The sequence below is a fragment of the Taeniopygia guttata genome, chromosome 29, assembly GCF_048771995.1.
Source record: "Taeniopygia guttata chromosome 29, bTaeGut7.mat, whole genome shotgun sequence".
NCBI classification, from domain to species: domain Eukaryota; kingdom Metazoa; phylum Chordata; class Aves; order Passeriformes; family Estrildidae; genus Taeniopygia; species Taeniopygia guttata.
The window spans coordinates 5008527-5029648 of record NC_133054.1 but is presented as its reverse complement, the minus strand read 5'-3'; the positions used below and the strand labels follow the sequence as shown (position 1 = coordinate 5029648).

At 67.8% G+C, this 21122-nt stretch overlaps 2 protein-coding genes across 16 annotated transcripts; both read left to right on the top strand.

Annotated features, from left to right (window-relative positions):
• The first annotated feature begins 166 nt into the window (after positions 1–166).
• Positions 167–6798, top strand: AMHR2 (anti-Mullerian hormone receptor type 2). Of its 2 annotated transcripts, XM_072919612.1 has the most exons (14): positions 167–251; positions 336–485; positions 1059–1229; positions 1784–1873; positions 2305–2414; positions 3035–3259; positions 3843–3957; positions 4054–4214; positions 4487–4634; positions 4721–4857; positions 5341–5526; positions 6012–6048; positions 6139–6473; positions 6552–6798. In XM_072919612.1, exons 1-14 carry the CDS (start codon positions 239–241, stop codon positions 6600–6602), a joined length of 1929 nt encoding a protein of 642 aa, XP_072775713.1. In that variant the 5' UTR covers positions 167–238; the 3' UTR covers positions 6603–6798. The 2 variants fall into 2 exon arrangements, with proteins under 2 accessions (XP_072775713.1, XP_072775714.1); XM_072919613.1 differs by lacking the exon at positions 6139–6473.
• A 590-nt stretch (positions 6799–7388) lies between these two features.
• PCBP2 (poly(rC) binding protein 2) lies at positions 7389–21122 on the top strand. Of its 14 annotated transcripts, none has more exons than XM_030259428.4 (16): positions 7389–7546; positions 9362–9479; positions 9808–9831; positions 9946–9978; positions 10209–10325; positions 11496–11627; positions 12181–12309; positions 12772–12846; positions 14202–14288; positions 14463–14528; positions 15376–15417; positions 16455–16527; positions 16944–16982; positions 17766–17818; positions 18414–18583; positions 19281–20097. In XM_030259428.4, exons 2-16 carry the CDS (start codon positions 9411–9413, stop codon positions 19606–19608), a joined length of 1437 nt encoding a protein of 478 aa, XP_030115288.1. In that variant the 5' UTR covers positions 7389–7546; positions 9362–9410; the 3' UTR covers positions 19609–20097. The 14 variants fall into 14 exon arrangements, with proteins under 14 accessions (XP_030115288.1, XP_030115290.1, XP_030115289.1 ...); XM_030259437.4 differs by lacking the exon at positions 19281–20097 and adding an exon at positions 20570–21122 and having other exon boundaries at positions 7390–7546; XM_030259430.4 differs by lacking the exon at positions 14463–14528.

The following is a 21122-nucleotide window of genomic DNA, read 5'->3' as shown; positions in this document are numbered from 1 at the left end:
GCCAGGCCTGGCTGCCCCCCCCGACACCCCGGCTCTCTCCTCCCTGATGCGGGGGCAGCACCTTCCTCCTCCTCCTCCTCCTCCTCCTCCTCCTCCTCCTCCTCCTCCTCCTTCTCCTTTTCCTTTTCTTCCTCCTCCTCCTCCTCCTCTCCTCCTCCTTCTCCTTCTCCTTTTCTTCCTCCTCCTCCTCCTCCTTCTCCTGCTCCGCTCCTCTTCCCACGGACCCCCGGAGGCTCCCATGGGGCACCCAGGTGGGTGCTGGGGGGCACAGCCGGGGCTGGGGGGGTTTTTTGGGGGGTTCAAGCCCCCTCACGGTACGAGCGTGTCCCCCCCAGGCCCCCACAACCTGACCTGCGTGTCCTACAAGCACCCGAGCGTGCGGGGCGCGCTGGGGGGCGCGGGGGGCACAGCGGCCGGGGCCGTGCGCTGCCCCCCCGGCCAGTGCTGCGTGGGCATCTGGAACCGCAGCCACGCTCTGGTGCAGGGTGAGACCCCCGGGGCTCGGGGGTGGGGGGCTGCGGGGGCAGAGGGGCGTGGGGAGGGGCTGGGCCTGCCCCGGGGGGAGTTTGGGGTGGGATGGAGGGGTTTGGCCCTACCCCGGGGGGATTTTGGGGTGGGATGGAGGGGTTCTTCCTGCCCCGGGGGGGTTTTGGGGTACGGTAGAGGGGTTTGGTCCTGCCCCGAGGGGATTTTGGGGTACGATGGAGGGGTTTGGTCCTGCCCTGGGGGGATTTTGGGGTGGGATGGAGGGGTTCTTCCTGCCCTGGGGGGAGTTTGGAGTAGGATGGAGAGGTTGGTCCTGCCCCGGGGGGAGTTTGGGGTGGGATGGAGGGGTTTGGTCCTGCCCCGGGGGCATTTTGGGGTACAATAGAGGGGTTTGGTCCTGCCCCGGGGGCATTTTGGGGTACGATAGAGGGGTTTGGTCCTGCCCCGGGGGCATTTTGGGGTGGGATGGAGAGGTTGGTCCTGTCCTGGGGGGATTTTGGGGTACAATGGAGGGGTTCTTCCTACCCCGGGGGCATTTTGGGGCCCCGGGGTGACTGTGCCGCTGTCCCCAGGCTGCTGGGGGGGCCGGGGGGACGCGTGTCCCTCGGCCACCTGCGCCCCCAGCCCCGCGGGACACCCCGGCAGCTCCGTGCTGCTGTGCCTGTGCCACGGCCACCTCTGCAACGGCAACGCCACCGGCACCGGCACGGCCGGGGGGCCGGGGGGGCCCCGCCAGGGCCCAGGTACGGACCGGGGCCTTCGGGGGGCTGGGGGGGCCCCGCCAGGGCTCAGGTACGGCACCGGGGGCGTTCGGGGGGCCGGGGGGGCCCCGCCAGGGCCCAGGTACGGACCGGGGGGCTCGGGGGGCCCCGCCAGGGCCCAGGTACGGCACCGTGGGCGTTCGGGGGGCTGGGGGGGCCCCGCCAGGGCCCAGGTACGGCACCCACCGGGGCCTTCGGGGGGCTGGGGGGGCCCCGCCAGGGCCCAGGTACGGACCGGGGGCGTTCGGGGGGCTGGGGGGGTCCCGCCAGGGCCCAGGTACGGCACCCACCGGGGCGTTCGGGGGGCGCTCGGCCGTGGGGACACACCGGGGACACACCGGGGACACACCGGGGACCCACGGGGGGAGGCTGGGTGGACCTTGGACCCACGGGGGACCCGTGGGGGACGGGGAGGGGGGTCCCTGAGGGGGGCTGGGACTCGCGGGGGTCTGGGGAAGCCACAGCACCCCTAAAGTGTCCCCCAGCAGCCCCCGGACACCCGGGGGGCTCCGTGTCACCGCAGTCTCTGTCCCCAGTGCCCGGCCAGGGGGGCTCCGCGGGGACCCTGTGGCTGCTGGGGGCCGCCCCCCTCCTCCTCATCCTCCTCGTCTGCCTGGGCGGCCTCGGTAGGGACAGGGACAGGGACAGGGCGGGGACGGGGGGACCCCCGGGCACAGCCAGCCCCGCCCCGGTGCCCCCTGGGTGTCCCCAAATGCCACATCTCTGGTGTTCCCGGAGCGCGGGTCTCCCGGGTGGATGGAGGGGGGGTCCCCAAGTTTGTGTCACCCTGTCCCTGGGGTGGCGTGTCCCGGTGTCCTTGTGACCCCTGGGTGGGGTGTCCCGGTGTCCTTGTGACCCCCTGGGGTGTCCCCGGTGTCCGTGTGACCCGGTGGGGTGTCCCGGTGTCCCGGGGATCCCGGGGTGCCCCATTCCCCGTGTCCCCTGCCTGGCGAGGGGGGCTGTAGGTCCCTGGTGTCCCCAGGTCCCGTGTCCCTGATTTGGGGGGGTTTCTGGGGGGGGGTCCCCGCATGGGGGTGTCCCCGGTGTCCCCCTCCAGGGCTGCGCTGGACACGGGCCCGCCCAGGGCAGCTGCCGCGGGGGGGGCGGAGAATCGGGGTCCCCCCGGAGCCCCCCAGCCCGGACCTGCCTGCGCTGCACTTCCTGCAGGTGCGGGACACCCGCGGGGCGAGGGACACCCACGGGGGACAGCCGTGGGGCGAGGGACACGCACGGGGGGACACCCGCGGGGCGAGGGACACCCACGGGGGACAGCCGTGGGGCGAGGGACACGCACGGGGAAGGCGGTGATGCTGGGAGGGGACCCCCATATGGGGAGGGGACGTGGGGACACTCACGGCAGAGGGGACATCAGTCCGGGGCGGGGGGGGGCACAGCAGCGCTGAGGGTGACCGGGGACCCCCAGAGGTGCCCGGGTAGGGGGGTCCCCGTGTCGGGGTGGCGTGGGGTTGGGGACACGCGGTGCCAGCTGTGTCCCGTGTCCCCGCGAGGTTGGGGTGCCAGCTGTGTCCCCCGGGGGGTTGGGGACACGCGGTCCCAGCTGTCCCCCGTGTCCCCGCGGGTTTGGGGACACGCGGTCCCAGCTGTCCCCCGTGGGGTTGCGGTCCCAGCTGTGTCCCCGCGGGTTTGGGACACGCTGTCCCAGCTGTCCCCCGTGTCCCCGCGGGTTGCGGTCCCAGCTGTCCCCCGTGTCCCCGTGGGGTCGGGGTGCCAGCTGTGTCCCCGTGGGTTTGGGACACGCTGTCCCAGCTGTCCCCGTGTCCCGGCAGGTGCTGCAGGCGGGCCGTTTCTCGGCCGTGTGGCGGGGGTCGCTCCGCCGGCGGCCCGTGGCCATCAAGGCGTTCGCGGCCGGGGCCGGGCGGAGGTTCCGCGCCGAACGCGCCGTTCACGCGCTGCCGCTGATGGAGCACCAGAACGTGGCGCGGCTCCTGCACAGCCGGACCGGCGGGCCCCGGGGCCGGGCCGGGCTCCTGGTGCTGCAGCTCTACCCCGCCGTGGGTCCGGGCAAGGGGCACCGGGGGGCACCGGGGGGCACCGGGACTTTGGGGGCTCGGGGCACCGGGGCCGGGCCGGGCTCCTGGTGCTGCAGCTCTACCCCGCCGTGGGTCCGGGCAAGGAGGCACCGGGGGCACCGGGGGGCACCGGGAGTTTGGGGGACTCGGGGGGACCGGGGGGGACCGGGAGGGGGTGGGACGGGAGTTTGGGGGGTACGGGAGTGGGTGGAACGGGAGTTTGGGGGCTCGGGGTGTACGGGAGAGGGTGGAACAGGAGTTTGGGGGGCTCGAGGGATACAGGAGTGGGTGGAACAGGAGTCTGGGGGCTCGGGGGTACCGGAGGAACGGGGGCTCGGGAATCTTTGGGGTAACGGGGGCTCGGGGATCTTTGGGGTAACGGGGCTTTGGGGGGCTCGGGGCTGTGCCAGGGGTCTCAGGAGCTCGGGGGGCTGTGGGACAGTGGGGAGCAGCGGGGTGGCGATGCCAGCCTGACGGAGGGAGAGGCGTGGGACATCCCGGGGGGTGCCCCGTGTCCCACCCGTGTCCCCCGCGTGTCCCCCGCGTGTCCCCCGCGTGTCCCCAGGGCTCCCTGCGGCACTTCCTGGGGCAGCACGTGGGGACGTGGGCGGGCAGCGTGCGCCTGGCGCTGTCGCTGGCCCGCGGCCTGGCCTTCCTGCACCAGGAGCTGTGGCGTGACGGTGAGCGCGGGTGGCACGCGGTGTCCCCTGCCCCGTGCCGTGCCTGCCGTGACCCGCCGTGCCCGCCGTGACCCGCCGTGCCCGCCGTGCCCGCAGGGCTCTACAAGCCCAGCGTGGTGCACCGGGACCTGAGCAGCCAGAACGTGCTGGTGCGGGACGATGGCACCTGCGCCATCGGCGACTTTGGGCTGGCGCTGGCGCTGCCACCACGGGCCCAGGACAGCAGCGACGGCCGCCACGCCGTGGCCATCCGCAAGGTGACACGGGTGGCACGGGGTGGCACTGGGAGGGGACGGCCCCGGGTTGGGGATGGCACCCCAGATGTCACCGGCGGCGCGGGCTGCGGGTGCCAGCTGAGCTCACGCACCCTCGTGAGTCCGGCCTGGGGTCCTGGTGGCTCTGGTGATCCTGGTACCCCGGTGGCCCTGGTGGCCTTGGTGGCCCTGGGTCCTGGTGGCCTTTGTGGCCCTGCTGTCCCCAGTGTTCCCGGTGTCCCCGGCGCCCCAGCTGACGTCCCGCTGGGGTGCAGGCGGGCACCCAGCGGTACCTGGCGCCCGAGATCCTGGACGAGAGCCTGGACCTGCGGGCCTGGGGCCGGGCGCTGCGCCAGGCCGACGTCTACGCGCTGGCGCTGCTGCTCTGGGAGATCCTGTCCCGCTGCCAGGCGCTGAGCCCCGGTGAGCCCCGCTGCCCCCGGTGCCCCCGCTGCCCCCCCGGTGCCCCCGCGCTGCCCCCGCCCCGCTGAGCCCCCGGTGCCCCGCAGGAGCCCCGGTGCCGCCGTTCCGGCTGGCCTACGAGGCCGAGCTGGGCTCCAGCCCCAGCGGGGCGCAGCTCCGCCGCTTGGCCGCCCACGAGAGGCGGCGGCCGCTGATCCCCCCGGCCTGGCACCGCGCCCCCCAGGTCAGAGCCCGGGCAGGGGCGGGCACGGGGGTCCCGGGGGGGCAGGGGTCCGGGGGGGTCCCTGCCTGGGTGTCCAGGGGTGTTCAGAGTGTCCTGGGATGTGTTTGGGGTGCCCAGGGGTGTTCGGGGTGTCCTGGGGTGTGTTTGGGGTGTCATGGGGTGTGGTTGGGGCACCCAGGGGTGTTTGGGGCACCCAGGGGTGTTTGGGGTGTCAGGTGTGTTTGGGACACCCAGGGGTGTTTGGGGCACCCAGGGGCGTTTGGGGCCCCCACGGTGTCCCCGCCCATCTGCCCAAGGATGCCGAGGGTACTGGGGGTGCCCTGCCCGTGTTTTGGGGTGTCAACCCGCGGGTCCCCAGAGGGTTTGGGGGGTGTGGGTGGCTCAGGACACCCAAGGGGGGTTTGGGGGGGTCGCTGCCCGGGGGTCCCCTCCCCGCTGCCCGGCGATGTTCGGGGGGACATCCCCACCTTGGGGGTCCCGCAGCCCGGGGGGGCCCTGCCGGAGCTGCTGGAGGATTGCTGGGACCCCGACCCCGAGGCGCGGCTCTCGGCCGAGCGGGCGCTGCAGCGGCTCCAGCGCCTGGCGGCGGGACCGGCACCGGCACCGGCACCGGCACCGGCACCGGCACCGGCCCCGGGGGAGCCCGGCCCGGGGACAGCCCCCCGAGAGGTGCGTGGGGAAACTGAGGCACGGGGCGGGGACCGGGAAATCACCGGGGATCTGTGGGGAAACTGAGGCACGGGGCCGGCACCGGGAAATCACCGGGGATTTGTGGGGAAACTGAGGCACGGGACGGGCACTGGGGACCGGGAAATGACCGGGAACTTGTGGGGAAACTGAGGCACGGGGCCGGAGGGGCGGGGCCAGGAACCGGGTGGGCGGAGCAATGAACCGTGTAGGCGGGGCCAGGAACCGGGTGGGCGGGGCAATGAACCGGGTGGGCGGGGCCACCACAAGCCCCGCCCCGTTTCCTGCCGGGAGGGGCCGCGGCCGGAGCGAAGGTGGGAGCGAAGTCCCGGGACCCCCCCGCACCCCAAAATCCGCCTGTGCTCCCCAAATCCGCCCTGACTCAGTTTCCTCTGGGTGCCGGCGGGTCCCCACAGCAGCGGGGGGGGTTTGGGGGGGTCCCCGCTCACCCCCCGTGCCCCCCCCAGGTCCTGGAGTCTCCCACCATGTGGAACCCTGGTGCAGGTACAGGGGGACACCCCAAACTGGGGGGGCTGCCTTGACCCCCCCCGGGGTCAGACCCCCTCCTCAATTCCTCTTTCCTTCCCCCCCCAGGACAGCCGCCCCCCCCCAACCCCGCGTACCCCCCGAACCCCACGTACCCCCCCCAGGTCCCACCCCCCAACCCCGTGTACCCCCCGCCCGCGGCGCCCCCCAACCCGATGGGGGTCCCAGGGCAGCCCCCGTACCCCGCGGGGGTCCCCCCGTACCCCCCGGGGCCGCCCCTGGCCCCCTCAGGCCCCCCCTTGGGCCCCCCGCACCCCGGGGTGCTCCCCCACCCCGGGGTGCTCCCCCACCCCGGGGTGCTCCCCTCGTTCCCCCCCGGGCTGGACAAGAAGGCGGCCAAGAAGATGAAGAAGAGGATGAAGAAGGCTCACAAGAGGCACAAGGTGGGGGGGACCCGGGGGGGGACAGGGGGTCACCCCAGCCCCCCTCAGGGCTCACGGCTCTGCTGTCCCCCCCCACAGCGCTCTTCGTCCTCCTCCTCCTCCTCCTCCTCCTCCAGCAGCTCCGACTGAGGCTCCTGGGACCCCCCAGGACCCCGCGGCATCACCCGGGACCACCGGGAGCCACCCGGGACCTCGTGGGACCCTTGTGACCACCGGGACAGCCCCGGACCCCCATCCTGTCCCCACGGCCCCCGTGCCCTGCTCCCATGGGCGGGGGGGACCGGGGTGTCCCCACTGTCCCCCAATAAACTCTGGGACACCCCAATGTGTGTCTGCGTCTGCCTCGCGCCGATGGGGGCTGGGCTTGGGGGGCACACAAACCCCAATGCTGCTGGGGAGGGGGGGCTGCCCCTGTGCCACCCTATTGCCCCCCAGTGCCCCCCATTGCCCCTTCTGCCCCCCAGGCACCCCATAGCTCCCCGTACACAGTTCTACCACGGCTTTAACCGCTGCCGTTTACCCCCATTTCCCCCAGTGTCCCCATTATATTATCCCCTGTGCCCCCCAGTGCCCCCCAGTGCCCCCCAGTGCCCCCCAGTGCCCCCCAGTGCCCCATAGCTCCCCGTACGCAATTCTACCACGGCTTTAACCGCTGCCCTTTACCCCCATTTCCCCCAGTGCCCCCATTATCATTATCCCCTGTGCCCCCCGGTGCCCCCCATCCCCTCCCCATCCCGTCCCCATCGCCCCCCGGTGCCGCCGGTGCCGCCGGTGCCCGCCGGACCTCCCCGCCGCCGGGGGGCGCAGTGCGGTGCGGCGGCCGCTCCGGCCCGCCCCGCGCGCGCGGTGCGTTTCCGGGTCGGGGCGGGTGTAAATCGGGCCGCGCCCGCCGCCCCCTCCCAGACCCGCGGCCGCCGCAGCCGGAGCAGCCGCGCCCGCGCCGCCGCCGCCGCCATCCCGCGCGCCCGCCCGCCGCGCTCCCTCCCCGCCTCCCCCCCCCTCCCTCCCGCCCTCCCTCCTCCCGCTCCGCCCGGAGCGCCCTTCGCCCACCGCCGTTACCGGCGCCGACACAGGTAGGCCCGACCACCCGCCCCCCCCATCGCCCCCCCCGCCCCCCCACCGCCGCCCCCCGGTTCTCCCCGCGGGGCCCCCTCGCCCCCCCCGGCCGCCATCCGGGTCCGATCCTCTCCCCCTCCCACCCCCCCCCACCCCGGGCCGGGCCCCCCCCGCCGGCCGCGCCCTCACGGCGCCCGCGGCCCGCGCGGCCTGTGCGGCCTGTGCGGCCCGCGCCGCCCGCCGGGCCGGGCCCGCAACGGCCCCGGGGCCGCGCGCCGCCAACATCCCCCCGAACCCCCCCGGAACCGGGCCGGGGGGAGCGGGCCCCGCGTGCGTCACATGGCGCCGCCGCCCCCCGCCCGGCCCGGTGGCGGCGGGGGGGCCCGAGGGGCGGGAGGACATTTTTTTTTTTTTTCTTTCTTTCCGCTCCGTCTTTTTGGAGTTGGATTTTTTGATTTTTTTCTTCCCTTTTGGGTTTTTTAATTTTATTTCGGGAGTTTCTCGCGGCCGGGCCCGGTTTTTCCGCCATCCCGCGCTGTTGTTTTCCCCCCGCCGGAGCGGGGAGGCGGCGCTCGGCCGGGCCCGCGCGGGGCCGCCGCCGCCCCGCCGGCCCCGGGATCGTCCCCGCGGGGCTGCCCGCGGCGGAACGGCGATCCCCGCTCCCGAGCGGGCTCGGAGCCGCCCGGCCCGGTCCGCCGTGCAGCAGAACCCCATTTCTCCCCCCCGACCCCAGCTCCCCCCGGTTCCCCCGCTGGGCTCCGGTCCCGTTCGGAGCCGCCGGCCCGGGATCCCCTCACCCGCCTTGTCCCGGGGGTCGCTCCGGGACAGCCGCTCCCCTCCCGCTCCCCCGGACCGGGACCCGGCCCGGTTCTCCCCGCGCAGGGCCGAGCTGGCTCGGGGGCCGCGGGCCCGGTTCGGGCCGGCGCTCCGGGCGCGGCGCCATCGGGGAAGTTTCCTGGCGGAAAGGCCTCGCCGGGAGCCCGGCCCGGGCCCCTTTTGTCCCCGGCCGGGCCCGGGCTGCCCTCGGCCCGCTGCGGGGCTGGATCCCGGGGCCGCGGCGGAACCCTCCGGTGCCAGCGAGGCAGCGCGGCCCCGGGCCGGGCTGGGCCGCGGATAAACTTTGATGGGGCAGAAGCGGAGCCGAAATGGGAGATTATTTACCGGATTGCCGCGAAACGCTCGGCCGGGGCCGGCCGGGCTGTTTTGCAAGCGCTGCCGACTCAGGTGGTTTGAAACCTGATCGTGCGCTCATGTGCCTTATCTGGGTCTGAGGGAATCGCCTCGGAACCTGCTCCGAGGGGCCCCGCGCGGGCTCCGGCAGCCCATGGAGTTTCTTTTCTCTAATCCCGGCTGCCCGGCGGGCCGAACCCCCGGGACCGGGCTGCCCGCGCCCATCGGAAGGCTTGGGCTGGGAAAAGCGTGGGGCTCGGGGGGAGCGGCAGCTTCCCCGGACCTGCAGGGACCGCGATTAGCCCTCAGTGCCCCCTCGGCGTCCCTGGTCGTGTCCAGGAACCGTTTGTGTCCCCAGTGCTGCCGGGGGTCACCCTCAAGCATTCAGGTGTCCCTCAGAGAAGCCCCTGCACAGAACAGGGCTGGGGGGAGGCAGGGGCTGCGCAGGACCCTCATGACCCCAACAGTTGCTGGGTCCAGGCGGGATCGGTCCAGTTCAGCTCTGGAAATTCGTAGGAGGAGGAGCCAAAGCACCACGGATCGTCCCAGCACTTGAGGGGGCGATCTGAGGGGAGAGGCAGCCCAGGGAGGCTGGAATCCTGCCCGGACAGGCTTGGGGGGGTTGGCAGAGCCCCTCTCTCATCCAGCCCCTCTCCCCCCAGCCGAGGCCCGAGCGCTGCCACAGCCTGAGCCGACCCCGCGCTGCCCACCATGGACACCGGAGTCATCGAAGGGGGTCTCAATGTCACGCTCACCATCCGGCTACTCATGCACGGAAAGGTTCGTGTCCCCTCTGTGGGGAGCCCGGGCCCGGCACGGGTGGGCTGGGCGCGTCCGTGGGATCTCCCGGAGCTGCTGCAGGGCCGGGAATGTGCTGCGGGCGCCCGGGCAGATCCTGGGGTGCCGCCAGCGAAGAAAATAACTATTGGGGTTGGCAGATTGACCCGGTGGGAACGAGAGCCGCACAACTGGGATAAACCCCAGTTACCTGAGGGGCAGATCTCAAGTGCTCAGGAGCTTGTTTTGACTGTGAAAAGAGCCGAGTTTAGGCTTGGGGCTCCAGGAGTTTTTAAAACGCTGACTAATGGTGCTTTTGTTTCCATCGCAGGAGGTGGGAAGCATCATTGGGAAGGTAAGCGAGGAACAAACTCTCCTAGCCCTCCCTTTCCCCTTTTCCCCGTCTCCCCTCCCTCCGTGGCTCCCGGTGCACGCTGACGCGTGTCCCCCTTGTCTCTTGTCCCCGCAGAAAGGCGAGTCGGTGAAGAAGATGCGAGAGGAGGTGAGTGCCGCGCGGCTGCGGGCGATGGCGGCAGCGCGGCGCGCGGGCTGCCGGGAGCTGTGCGAGCTGTGCGAGCTGCGGGCAGGCGCGGCAGGAAGCCGAGCAGGAGAGAAGATGGCTGCCCGAGCGAGGGAGGGGAGGAGGAGGAGGAGGAGGAGGAGGGAGGGCTCTGCCCAGCGGGCGGTCCGCAGGAATCCCGCAGCACTGAGGTGGCCTTTGCCTCCCCGCAGAGCGGAGCTCGCATCAACATCTCGGAAGGGAACTGCCCCGAGCGGATCATCACCCTGGCGGGACCCACCAACGCCATCTTCAAAGCTTTTGCGATGATCATTGACAAACTGGAAGAGGTGTGTCCTGCAGTCGCCGCCCCGTTCTGCCTCTCTCTCCGGAAGGGCTGACCCCAGCCGAGCCCCGGGGGCCCGGGGCCGCTGTTCCGCACGGACAGCTTCCCTGCCTGGCCCCGATCTTTGTCCGGCACGGCGCTGGGGCAAGGTCCAGGCACTGCTGGAGCCAGAGCCCCGCAGGGACTTCTGCCCGCAGCTTTGGAACCCCCCCGGCTCTGCTCGTGCTGTGCCACCCCCCCAGCCCACCCAGGGCTCAGTTCTGTCCCCAGCCCTGCCAAGGAGGAGATGGGGCTGCAGCCCTGTGGGGCTGGAGGAGCTGCATCGTGTCCCTGGTCCTGTTAAATCAGTGACTTCCAGGGGGGATTTTGCTGCTGGATAACGTGGACCTTGCGGGTGTTAGAGCCTGCTCAGGGCTGTGATGTCGATATTTCCACGTTGGAGGGAGCAGGAATTGGGAGTGCTCCTCACTTGGTGTGGGGCAGAGCTCTGTGGCCCTCACCTTGCTTGTGGGGGTACAAATTCCATTGCCCTGTAGATGTGGGACACTACCCAGGGACAAACGAGCCTGAGCTGGCAGCCCTGTCCCCAGACCCCCCTGCTCTCACTGCAGCGTTAAAGGCTGCAGGGTTTGGAGCTGTTTGTGCTGAATGCGGGGAGCCAGAGTCCTCCACGGGCTGCTCGGCTCTGCAGCGCTCCGGGCACCGGCCTTGGAGCTGAAGCTTTGCTTTTAGTAGGTCAGTTGAGCCCTGGCCTTGTGCCTCCCCTCCCCCTGCCAGCACATGACCGCTGTAATCTGCGCCGGGATTGTTTTTCCCGGAGCTGCTGCCTTGATCCCTGGTGCAGCGCGAGGCTGCGTGCTGACCCTGGAGCCGCGGAGTCCCCGAGCCCCCCGGTCCCTTGTGCCCCTCCAGCGCCGGTTCCTGCTTGGCTGAGGTGGGACCCAGCCTGGGCCGCTGCCTAAACCCATTTCCACTGAGGCAGCAGAGTTTGGCTGCTGCTTCCCCAAAATACATCCGTGTTTTTTTTCTGGGCTGCGGAGGAAGTCCTGGGAAAGCCCCGAGGTCACCTTGTGCCGCTGGTGCCAGCGTCACCTCCCTGTCCCTGTGCCGGGCACGGCCCCAGCGCGTGCCGTTCCAGCCGGGCTGAGCCCTCAACACCTCCTCTTCCTCGCAGGACATCAGCAGCTCCATGACCAACAGCACAGCTGCCAGCCGGCCCCCAGTCACCCTCCGGCTTGTGGTCCCTGCCAGCCAGTGCGGGTCCCTCATTGGCAAGGGAGGCTGCAAGATCAAGGAGATCCGAGAGGTGCGTGGTGCCCGGCCCGGGGGGGCTCAGGTGTCCCCAGGGGTGAATCCCTGTGCTGTCCCTGCCCAAGGGATGTGGCATCTCGGGGGTTTGGGCGCTCCCTGTATTTTAGTGCTTGTCAAACTCGGAGAGACTTGGGGCAGAGCCTTCTCTGCCCAGTACTGTGTCTCACAGCCTGGCTTCCTGCTGCCCCCTTCCCGTGGCTCCTGACTGCCCTCTCCCCAGCCTTTTCCCAGATTTTGGAGAGGGAGCTGGGCTCCAGGCCAGCGCTGCCCTCGGCCGTGCCATTCAGCACTGGGTGCTGTTGGGTTAACTCTGCTGCCGTGGAGACTGGCTTGGCTTGGGTTACAGGGACAGGCTGGGGCCAGGTCCCCTCTGCTGCCTCAGGCTCCCGGTGACCGAGTTGTATCCAGCTGGGATTAAAGGACTTTATTTTGGGGGAAAGGAGGAGCTGGGGGGCAGTTTGGCTATGTATAACCGTGCACGGGGTTGGTCGCTGAGGTCTCAGCCCTGCCCGGGGTCTGACAGGCTATTTTTACCCCTGACTTGGCAGAGCACGGGGGCACAGGTCCAGGTGGCAGGAGACATGCTGCCCAACTCGACTGAGCGAGCCATCACCATCGCTGGGATCCCACAGTCCATCATCGAGTGCGTCAAACAGATCTGCGTCGTCATGCTTGAGGTAGGGCCCCTCCTCGGGCCCGCCCCGGGCAGGCTGGTGCTGCGGGCATCCCGCTGCCCTCGGAGGGGTGGAGGTGCTGAGGGGGAGAAGCAAACTGCTGGGGGATAAAGGGATAGCTGGGGATTACAGCCTCATCCAGGTGAGGCTCGGAGCTGCTTAAAACGGGGTCGAGCGGGGCCTCGATGGAGCTCATGGCGTCACCCACGGCCCTGCTGTGCTCCTGGCTGTCCTCCCCCGGCCCCGAGCCCAGGGTGGGAAGGAGTCACGGTGCCCTGGGTGGGAAGGAGTCACGGTGCCCTGGGTGGGAAGGAGTCACGGTGCCCTGGGGTGCCCTGGGTGGGAAGGAGTCACGGTGCCCTGGGTGGCCAGAGGGCCAGCTGGAGGTGCAGGGCAGAGCCGTGGGGTGTGGGTATCAGGGCTGTCTGTGCTCAGTGTCTGACCTGTCCTCTCTGCCTGTCACAGTCTCCCCCGAAGGGTGTCACCATCCCGTACCGACCCAAGCCATCCAGCTCTCCCGTCATCTTTGCAGGCGGCCAGGTAAGGCCTCTCCTCTGCTCCTGGGGTGCGGGGTGGGGTGGGGTGGGGCAGGGGGGTCGTACCGAGCCGCCCGCGCGCCCCACGCGCCCGTCACCCACGCCGTGCCCTCGGCCCCAAGCGGCTCGGCTGGGCCTCGGCCCCCTCCCCCTGCTGAGGGCCGGTTGGGGAGGAGAGGGTGCTGGAAAACGCTCCTGGAATTACCTGACCAGAAAAAAAAACCCTTTTGCCTGCCAGCGTGGTGGCGGCTTGGGGGTTTGAGTGGGGCCGAGCTGCCTAAGCCAGGCTCTGCCCCTCTGCCTCGGGCTGGCTCCAAGGACTCGCTGTGACCTCCCGTGGGTGGCTGGCCCGGAGGTTGGGAGTTCTCTGCTCTCTGCCACTGGTTTTCGGGGTGCAACGGCTCAGCCTGTGCCGGGGGTAGGGTTGGGGTGCGCAAAGGCTTCGTGTCTCAGGAGGGGAGGGCAGGGCAGGGTGTCAGACAGGAGTAGTGTCAGGTGGCAGGGCTTCAGTCCCTCTGCGCTGGGCTGGGGAGTGGCCCTTGCCCTGCCCTGCGCCCCGTACAGGGGACGGGTGTCCCTTGGGGTCCTGCCCGCTGTAACGCCCGCGCCCCGGGCTGGCGGGGCCCAGCGCGCTCAGCTGCTCCCGCCCTGCGCCCCCGGGGCTGCCCCAGCGCTCGGAGAAACAAACCAGGGCAAACCAAACCAGGGCAAACCAGGGCACAGCCGCTGCTCCTGCTGCCAGGGACGCCCTCGGGGTGGCAGGGCCTGGCTTCTCAGTGCCACCTCCGTAGGCAGGGCAGGGAAGGGGCTCAGGGAAGGGCTGTGGCTGCCGCCCCCAGAGCCGGGCCTGACTCTGCTCTCCTCCCTCCCAGCCCCGCCACGCTTGTTCTGGGGACGGACCTGCCGCCGTCCCCTTCCTCCCCGCCCCTGCCCCTCTCCTTGCCTCTTCCTCCCCACCTGAACCCGGTCAGCCCTCCCGCCTCCCCGACAGCTTCTCCCGCCGCTCTGCACCCGGGGCCAGCGGCGGGGCCGCGGCCAGCGGGCCCCCGGGGCGGGAGCCGGCCGCCTTCCCGTTAGAGCAGTGAGGAGCAGGCTTCCCACAGCCACGCATCTCTTCCCTCCCCTTGCCCCTCTTCTCCCCTTCCTTCTTTCCGCCCCCGTGCCCGGCCCAGGCCCGCAGCAGCCCCCGGGCCCTGCTCCCGGTGGGCCTTGCGCTCTCTGTCTTCGCAGCTCAGAGTCGTGCGTAGAGCAGGGCGAGCCCTCGATCAGCACTGAGCTAATGTGGATGTTGAGTTTGGTGTTAGCGAAAGGTTTCGGATTGACAGCCCTGGAGACTGAAGTCCTCTAATTTATCCACAGGACAGGTACAGCAGCGGCAGTGCGAGCTACCCCCACACCGCCCCATCCATGTGCCTCAACTCTGACTTGGAGGGACCACCTCAGGAGGTGAGAGGGGAGTTCAGTCTCCACGGCCCGTTCAATCCTTGGCCTCTCTGAGACTGCCAACAAGGGTGGCATCCCTGTCCCCGTCCCCCAAAACCGACAACGGTGGCTTTTTGTGCTGTGGACTCCTGTCCACTGGGAACTGGACTCTGAGCCCACCAACCTCTCCTCACGCAGGCCACCCGGCAGCCACTGCATGGCAACGAACTTGGGCCAATTCCAGCCTGGGCTGCAGTTCTTCCGGTGACCTGGAAGTGAGGCTGTGTACCCCCCTCTCCCCCTCCTCTCCCACCCGCCCCCACCTGCCCGGCCCCCCCAGACCTCCCCAAACCTTAGCCAGCCAGGCCCCAGCCAGTGCCTCGCCCTTTGTGGGTAGCTTCAGGAGGAATCTGAAGTCTGTGGCTGTCCCCTGTAACGTGGGGGACGCGGAGTTGTGGCAGGTCAGGCCCTCGCCTCGTTCCCCTCCGAGCACTGGGCCGTGTGAGCAGTGGTAGCCAGCGCCAGCACTGACCTCTAGCTTGCCCGGCGACGTTGTCCTAGGCGTGTGGAGTGACGAGAGGACTCGAACGGGGCAAACCTTTTTTTTGGGGTGGGAGGGGAGGCGGGGGAGCTGCCGGGCCGGGGCAGAGAGGGGCCAGGAGCAGCAGCAGGGCCGGCGGGGGCGTTGGATCCTCCCTGCCTGCGCAGGGGCGCAGGGATAGCAGCATTGTCGGACTCACCACACCATAACATCTTCATCAAGATCCCAGCCGTTCTCTTGTTGGTTTTGGTTTTTTTTTTCTTTTTTTCCTTTTTTCTTTTTTTTTTTTTTTCTCCTTATTTTTTTGTCTGCCACCTTTTTTTTGGGGGGGGGACGGCACCGATTCTGCCCACCCCCTCCCCATACCCGCCACGTCAGGCCAATTCGAGTAACCGCCAGCCTAGAAACTGCTTGTGACAGCATTTATCCGTCCCCGCCTCTCCTGCCCCACTTCCCTCGCCCCGGAGAACTCTCCACCTTGGCTCTCTGACTTCCTGGCTAGTTGAAATCTGTCTGTCCCTGGGTGGCTGTCCGATGGTTGTTAATAGGACTGTTTTCCTCCTTTTGTAGGCCTATACCATTCAAGGACAGTATGCCATTCCACAGCCAGATGTAAGTTTTTATTTACAACTTCTTGTCTTGAAAATCCACCCTTTTCCTCCCTCACCTTCCAAAAATTTTCTCCGTGCTTTCTCCGCTCGAGCTGGCTCAGCTTGGGGGGCTGAATGCTCGATCTGATCTGAGCTCCCCAGATCCTCCCCCCAAAAAAACCACTCACACCCCCCCCTCAGCTGGCCGTGCTGGAGCCAGCTTCAGCTTCAGCTGGCCTCAGATCTCTCCTTGGATCCTCCCCCACCTCCTCTCTGACACTTCCCTCCTCCTTATTATATTTTTTTTCCGAACCCACCTCTCCCTGGCTTGGCATTTCACACCAGCTCTGGCTTTTCCTTTGCCCCCCGCCCGCCCCTCAATTTGGCACGAGAACGGCCCCCCCAGCCGGGACATGGTGGCTCTGTCACTGTCACTGTGGCTCTGTCACTGTCACGGTGGCTGTCCCGGGCAGGGGACAGCTGGCCCGGTCACTGTCACGGTGGCTGTCCCGGGCAGGGGACAGCTGGCCCGGCCGCGGGCGCAGGTGGCAGTCGGGGAGGGGGGTCGGACCCGGCCCAGCCCGGCCGGCAGCGGAGGCACCTCCATCCTCTGGCACCCATCCTCATCCCGTAGGGGCTGCTCTGCTCCTGGCACCTGTAGGGCGGCGAGGGGGGTCTGGGGGGCTCCAGGGGAGCCGGGGGGCGCGGCAGAGCCGAGCGGCTCCGCGCCCGCTCCTCATCCCGCCCCTCTCTGCTTCTGTTCTGCGCTCCTCCAGCCCTTGCTGCACGAGGGGGTGGGCACGGCCCCCAGCCCGCTGTGGTGGGGGTGGGCACGGCCCCCAGCCCGCTGCGGTGGGGGTGGGCACGGCCCCCAGCCCGCTGTGGTGGGGGTGGGCACGGCCCCCAGCCCGCCGGGGCAGGGCCGGGGCGGGCGGCGCGGCCGCGGCCGTGTCCGTGCGGGTGCGCGCGGCGAGTGCTGCCCCCGGCCCCGGGAAATGGCTAACGCCAGCCTCTCTCTCTCTCTCTGTTTCTCCCTCTCTTCCCTTCTCCCTCCTTTAGCTGACCAAGCTGCACCAGTTGGCAATGCAACAGTCACACTTTCCAATGTCTCATGGCAACACTGGATTCAGTGGTATGGAAACTCCTTCTCTCCGCGTGCGCTCGCGCCCGGCCGGTGCTCCCGCGTGGGGCTGCCCACGCCCAGCCCCACACACCCCAGCCAGGGACGCTTGTGGGGCGTGTCTGGGGCCGCAGGGACAGGCCCTGCACCCACCCACGCTGCTCCCCTCCCTCGCAGCTCTGCCAGCGCTCTGGGAGCCCGCAGCACCCGCTCTCTGCCCTCCGCCTGCTCCAGGCCTAAAGCAGGCCACTGCTGACTGGTACCAAATTCGCTGCACTTTTGCTAAGATGGCTGAAATAAAAACAAGCCGCCTAAAAAAAAAATTTAAAAAAAAAAAAAAAAGAAAGAAACAAAAAAAAAATCAAAATTACCCATTTGGGGCTCTAAACGTGAGACAGCCAAACTCATTGTGACTTGTATCTTAACAGGCGTTGACTCCAGCTCTCCCGAGGTGAAAGGCTATTGGGGTAATGATCCAAACACACGATCTGTAGTTGCTCTGTTGTGTATGATGCTGCCGGGGTCTCATTCTGCCTGATAGATGCTGCCGGGCTGGGGGGAACAGGGCTTGAGGGGAGCCCCGGAGCGGCTGGAGGTGCAGCCCGGCTCGGCTGCCTGGGCCCTGGAGCACGGCTGGATGCTGGAGAGCAGCAGGGCTGGCTGGAGGCCCCAAAAAACACACAGAGGGGAGCAGCCTCCGGCCGAGGAGGGGCTGGGGCTGCCCCGGGGGTCGGGGACAGCACCGAGTGTCACCTGTTGTGTCCCCTGCCACGAGTGTCACCTGCTGTGTCCCCCTGCCACGGCCCCGCTGCCAGGGCTGGAGGCTGCCGCTGCTCCCTCTTGCAGGGAGCGAGCTGGGGAAGGGCAGAAAAGTGGAAAAGTGTTCAAAACGCCCCAGGCACACGAGCTCAGCCCTGTGTGGGCTGTGAGCAGCCTCCCAGCACCTGCCTAGCAGGAGGAGGGCAAGGTTGGCCTTGGAAAGCCGGAGCGGGAGTGGAGGCAGTGCCCGGCTGGAGCCCCTCGGTGCCAGCCCCTGCTCCGGGATTGTCCCACCCTGGTGGAGAATCCCCACGGGGAGGGACAGAGGGGAGAGCCCCAGGGCTGAGGGGGAGCAGGGAGGCAGGGCTGGGGCTGCTGTGCCCTCCCCTGTGCTCGCAGCCCTCGCAGGCAGCCTGAGCCCCGCAGCACTTGGGGTGCTGCACCCCCCGGCTGCCCCCGCCTCACCTGCCCCTCTCTCTGTCTCCGAGCAGGTTTGGATGCCTCTGCCCAAACCACCTCCCATGAACTCACCATTCCAAACGATGTGAGTATCCCATCCCGGGGCTCTGGGGCTGGGGGTGGCTGTCCTGGCCTTTGAGGCTGTGGTGGGCTCGTGGCTGCATCCCAAACCGCAGCACGTCCCTTGTCCCCATTCCAGTGATCTTCAAAGCAAAACCGCCCTGTTTCCATCCCTGAACCCCCCTTTCCAACAAACACCCCACTCCCGGGAATCCCATGGTGGTGGAGCTGTTGAGGCTGGAGGAGGCCTTCAGGGCCACCAAGTCCCCGGCTCGAGTCCCCAGCCCTGAGCCGTGTCCCCAAGGGCCACATCCTCACCGTAATTTGGGACACCTCCGAGGATGGTGGGCAGCCCATGGGGCTGGGACAGCCCTTTCTTTCCCTGCAGGAATTGCCCCAGGAGGTGGCAGGGCAGGCTGGGGCCAAGTTAACCCCTTCTCCTCTCCCTTCCCAGCCGAGTTAACCCCTTCTCCTCTCCCTTCCCACCTGAGTTAACCCCTTCTCTCCTCTCCCTTCCCAGCCGAGTTAACCCCTTCTCCTCTCCCTTCCCATCTGAGTTAACCCCTTCTCTCCTCTCCCTTCCCATCTGAGTTAACCCTTTCTCTCCTCTCCCTTCCCAGCTGATTGGCTGCATCATCGGGCGTCAGGGCGCCAAGATCAACGAGATCCGCCAGATGTCCGGGGCTCAGATCAAGATTGCCAACCCCGTGGAAGGCTCTACTGACAGGCAGGTGACCATAACTGGATCTGCAGCGAGCATCAGCCTGGCCCAGTATCTAATCAATGTCAGGTGAGTGCCGCGGGCCCGGCGCCCTCCCTCCCTCCCTCCCTCCCGCGCCCCGCATGAGGGGAAGGGCTGTCCCCTGTCCCCTCCCTGCCTGTCCCTGTCCCCGCTGCCGTCCCTGCAGGGCGAGGATGGGGCTGTGGGGAGCTGCCCCTCTGCTGTGCCGCCCTCAGGGGTGGCAGGAGGGGCTGCCCAGCCCCGTCCCAGGGATCCCGGTGGGACCCCGTCCCGGTGAGCTGCCGGTGCTGCCGGCAGCCCCTGGCTCTGCTCCGGGGCCGTGGGGAGCCTGGCACGGCCCCGTTGGTGTCCCTGATCCCTGCTGGAGCTGAGAGGGGCTGGGGGGTGCCCGGGCTGTGTCCCTGCTGCTGCGGAGCAGCGGCTGCCGCTGGTTCTCTCTGGATTTTGGCTCCTTCCTGGCGCTCGGGGGACCCTTGGGGCCCGGCCGGGCTCCTCTGGGGGGTGTGGGGGTCCCGTGTGCAGCTGGGCCAGGCCTGGCAGCACCATCCCTTCCTCCCTCCCTCCTTCCCTCCCTCCTTCCCTCCCCCAGCTCGGCTCCTGCGCCGTTTGCGCTGTTTGTCCTGTGCTTTTTTTTCGCATTTTGTGCTGTTCCTTCCCTCCCACCCACACCCGTGTATTTTTTTTTCTTTTTTTTCTTTTTTTTTTTTTTTTTTTGTTGTTGTTTTCCTTTTCTCCTCTGTTACAGTTTAGAAAGCGCTAAACCCTCCTCCCAGGCAGCCTCCGTCACGATCCCTGACCACCTCAGCATCAACCTCTCTCAACCCTCCACCCCTTCTTCTTCTTCCTCCTCCACCACCACCCCCTCGCTCGCCACCGCGGGGGCCTCCGACGCGCCCTCCAGCCTCCCCAACCCTCTTCCGACCGCCCCTTGTGTCTCCAGTCTGCTTGGCATGAAACCTGTCCCTCTCCTGGCGCTAAATGTCGTGTCTGCGGCCAAAGGCGCCGCGGCGCCCGCCGTGCCCTGTGTCACTAACAAACTCAAAGCCGAGAAGCAAAGGTTTTCCCCGTACTGAGGCTGCTCCAGGGGTGGCAGCACCAGGACCCCGGAGAGGAGACTTGGAACGGCAGATTTTTTGGGTTTTTTCTTTTTTTCCTCTATATTTTTTCCTCTTTTTTTATCATTTTTGGTAACTTTTCCTCCGTACCGCGCTCGCGCTGCCGTTGCAGCAGCAGAGCTTTTCTTGCCGGCCGAGAGACTGTGTCCCTTTGTCCTGTGAGCGGTCACAACTCCCTCTCTGCCTGCCTGTAGTTGTTGCTTGTTATAGTTTTTTTTTTTTTTAATTTTTATTTTTCCATTTCTCCTCCTTTTCCCTTTTTTTTTTTTTTTTTGAGTAGTTTGGGTGCAGCTGTGGGGTTTGGGGTGGGATTAGGGGGGTGGAGGGAGGGAAGGGACTCTGTGATTTTTTTCTGGGGGAGGGGGAACCGCATCCCCGGTGCCCTGGGGGGCCTCACCTGTCCTCTCTTAACTGTCTGTACCTGTAATAAAGTTGCCACGGTGAGAATCTGCTCTGGTAGATGTGTGCCGCAGCGGGCCCGGCCCGGGGGTCCCCTCTGCCCGGGGGGGTCTCCTCACCCCAAACCGCAGCCAGGGCCGAGCCCGAGCGGGCGGGCCCGGGGGGGTGGGCTGCCCTGGGTGGGGGTCCCTGCTGGCCCAGGGACCCTGTGCAGTGTCTGTGTGTGCCCGGGGGTCCTGCTGGAGGTGCCCCCCTCTCCCTGCGCTCCCCTCCTCCGCTGCCTCCCCCACCCCCCACCTGGGGGTCCCGTGGATCTCCCCCTCCCCAAACCTCGGAGCAGAGCCCGCCACGCTCAGCCCAGACCCCCCAGAGCCCCCCAAGGTGGGGAAGGGCACCTCCCTTCCCTGCTGCTTGTGCGAACCCCCCCAAACCTGCTGAGGGGGGTCCCCATCCTGCCCCCCGACCCAGGGCGTCCCTCTCGGTGCTGGGGGGTCTCTCTGACGCCCTTTTCTCGTTGCAGGCTCTCCTCGGAGACCGGGGGCATGGGCAGCAGTTAGGGGGGCCCCGGACCCCCCCGCCTCGCCATCCATCTGCGGCCCCTTAGCACCGACCCAGGTTTTAAACTAGTTTGTACATTTTCGGTTCCTCCAGCCTCGCGCCACTCACCAGGTTCAGTTTGTTTCGATTTTGTTTTTCGTTTTTGTTCTGTTTTTCGGGGTTATATTTTTTTTTTTCCTCCTCTCAAATTAAAAGCATTTTAATTCCTTCGTTCAGCTCTTAAAATTGCTGAACCCCAAATCTTAGTTTTATAAAGCTTCTCTCTCTCCTCTCCTCACCCTCCCAGCACCTTCTCCCCTCCTCTCCCAGTTTTTTCGGCTCATGAAGTTCTGTTTTTGTCATGAAATGTAAGAGTGGAAGAAAAACGAAAAAAAGCAAAAAAAAACACAAAAAAAAAAAACATTTCAGTTTAGTTCTGTAACGTCAGGAAATTTTTCAAAAAAAAAAACTGAATAAAAAGATGGACTGGAGCTTTTCCTTGTGAATAGAACCTGCAGGATATTTTGGTTAATGGA

Bases quoted from the DNA above. Each gene is read 5' to 3' on its own strand.
- AMHR2 (XM_072919612.1), top strand. The intron at 4,215-4,486 runs GTGACACGGGTG...GCTGGGGTGCAG, and splicing joins ACGCCGTGGCCATCCGCAAG to GCGGGCACCCAGCGGTACCT. The intron at 4,858-5,340 runs GTCAGAGCCCGG...GGGGTCCCGCAG, and splicing joins CCTGGCACCGCGCCCCCCAG to CCCGGGGGGGCCCTGCCGGA.
- PCBP2 (XM_030259428.4), top strand. From the start codon at position 9,411: ATGGACACCGGAGTCATCGAAGGGGGTCTCAATGTCACGCTCACCATC. The intron at 9,979-10,208 runs GTGAGTGCCGCG...GCCTCCCCGCAG, and splicing joins TGAAGAAGATGCGAGAGGAG to AGCGGAGCTCGCATCAACAT. The intron at 11,628-12,180 runs GTGCGTGGTGCC...CTGACTTGGCAG, and splicing joins AGATCAAGGAGATCCGAGAG to AGCACGGGGGCACAGGTCCA.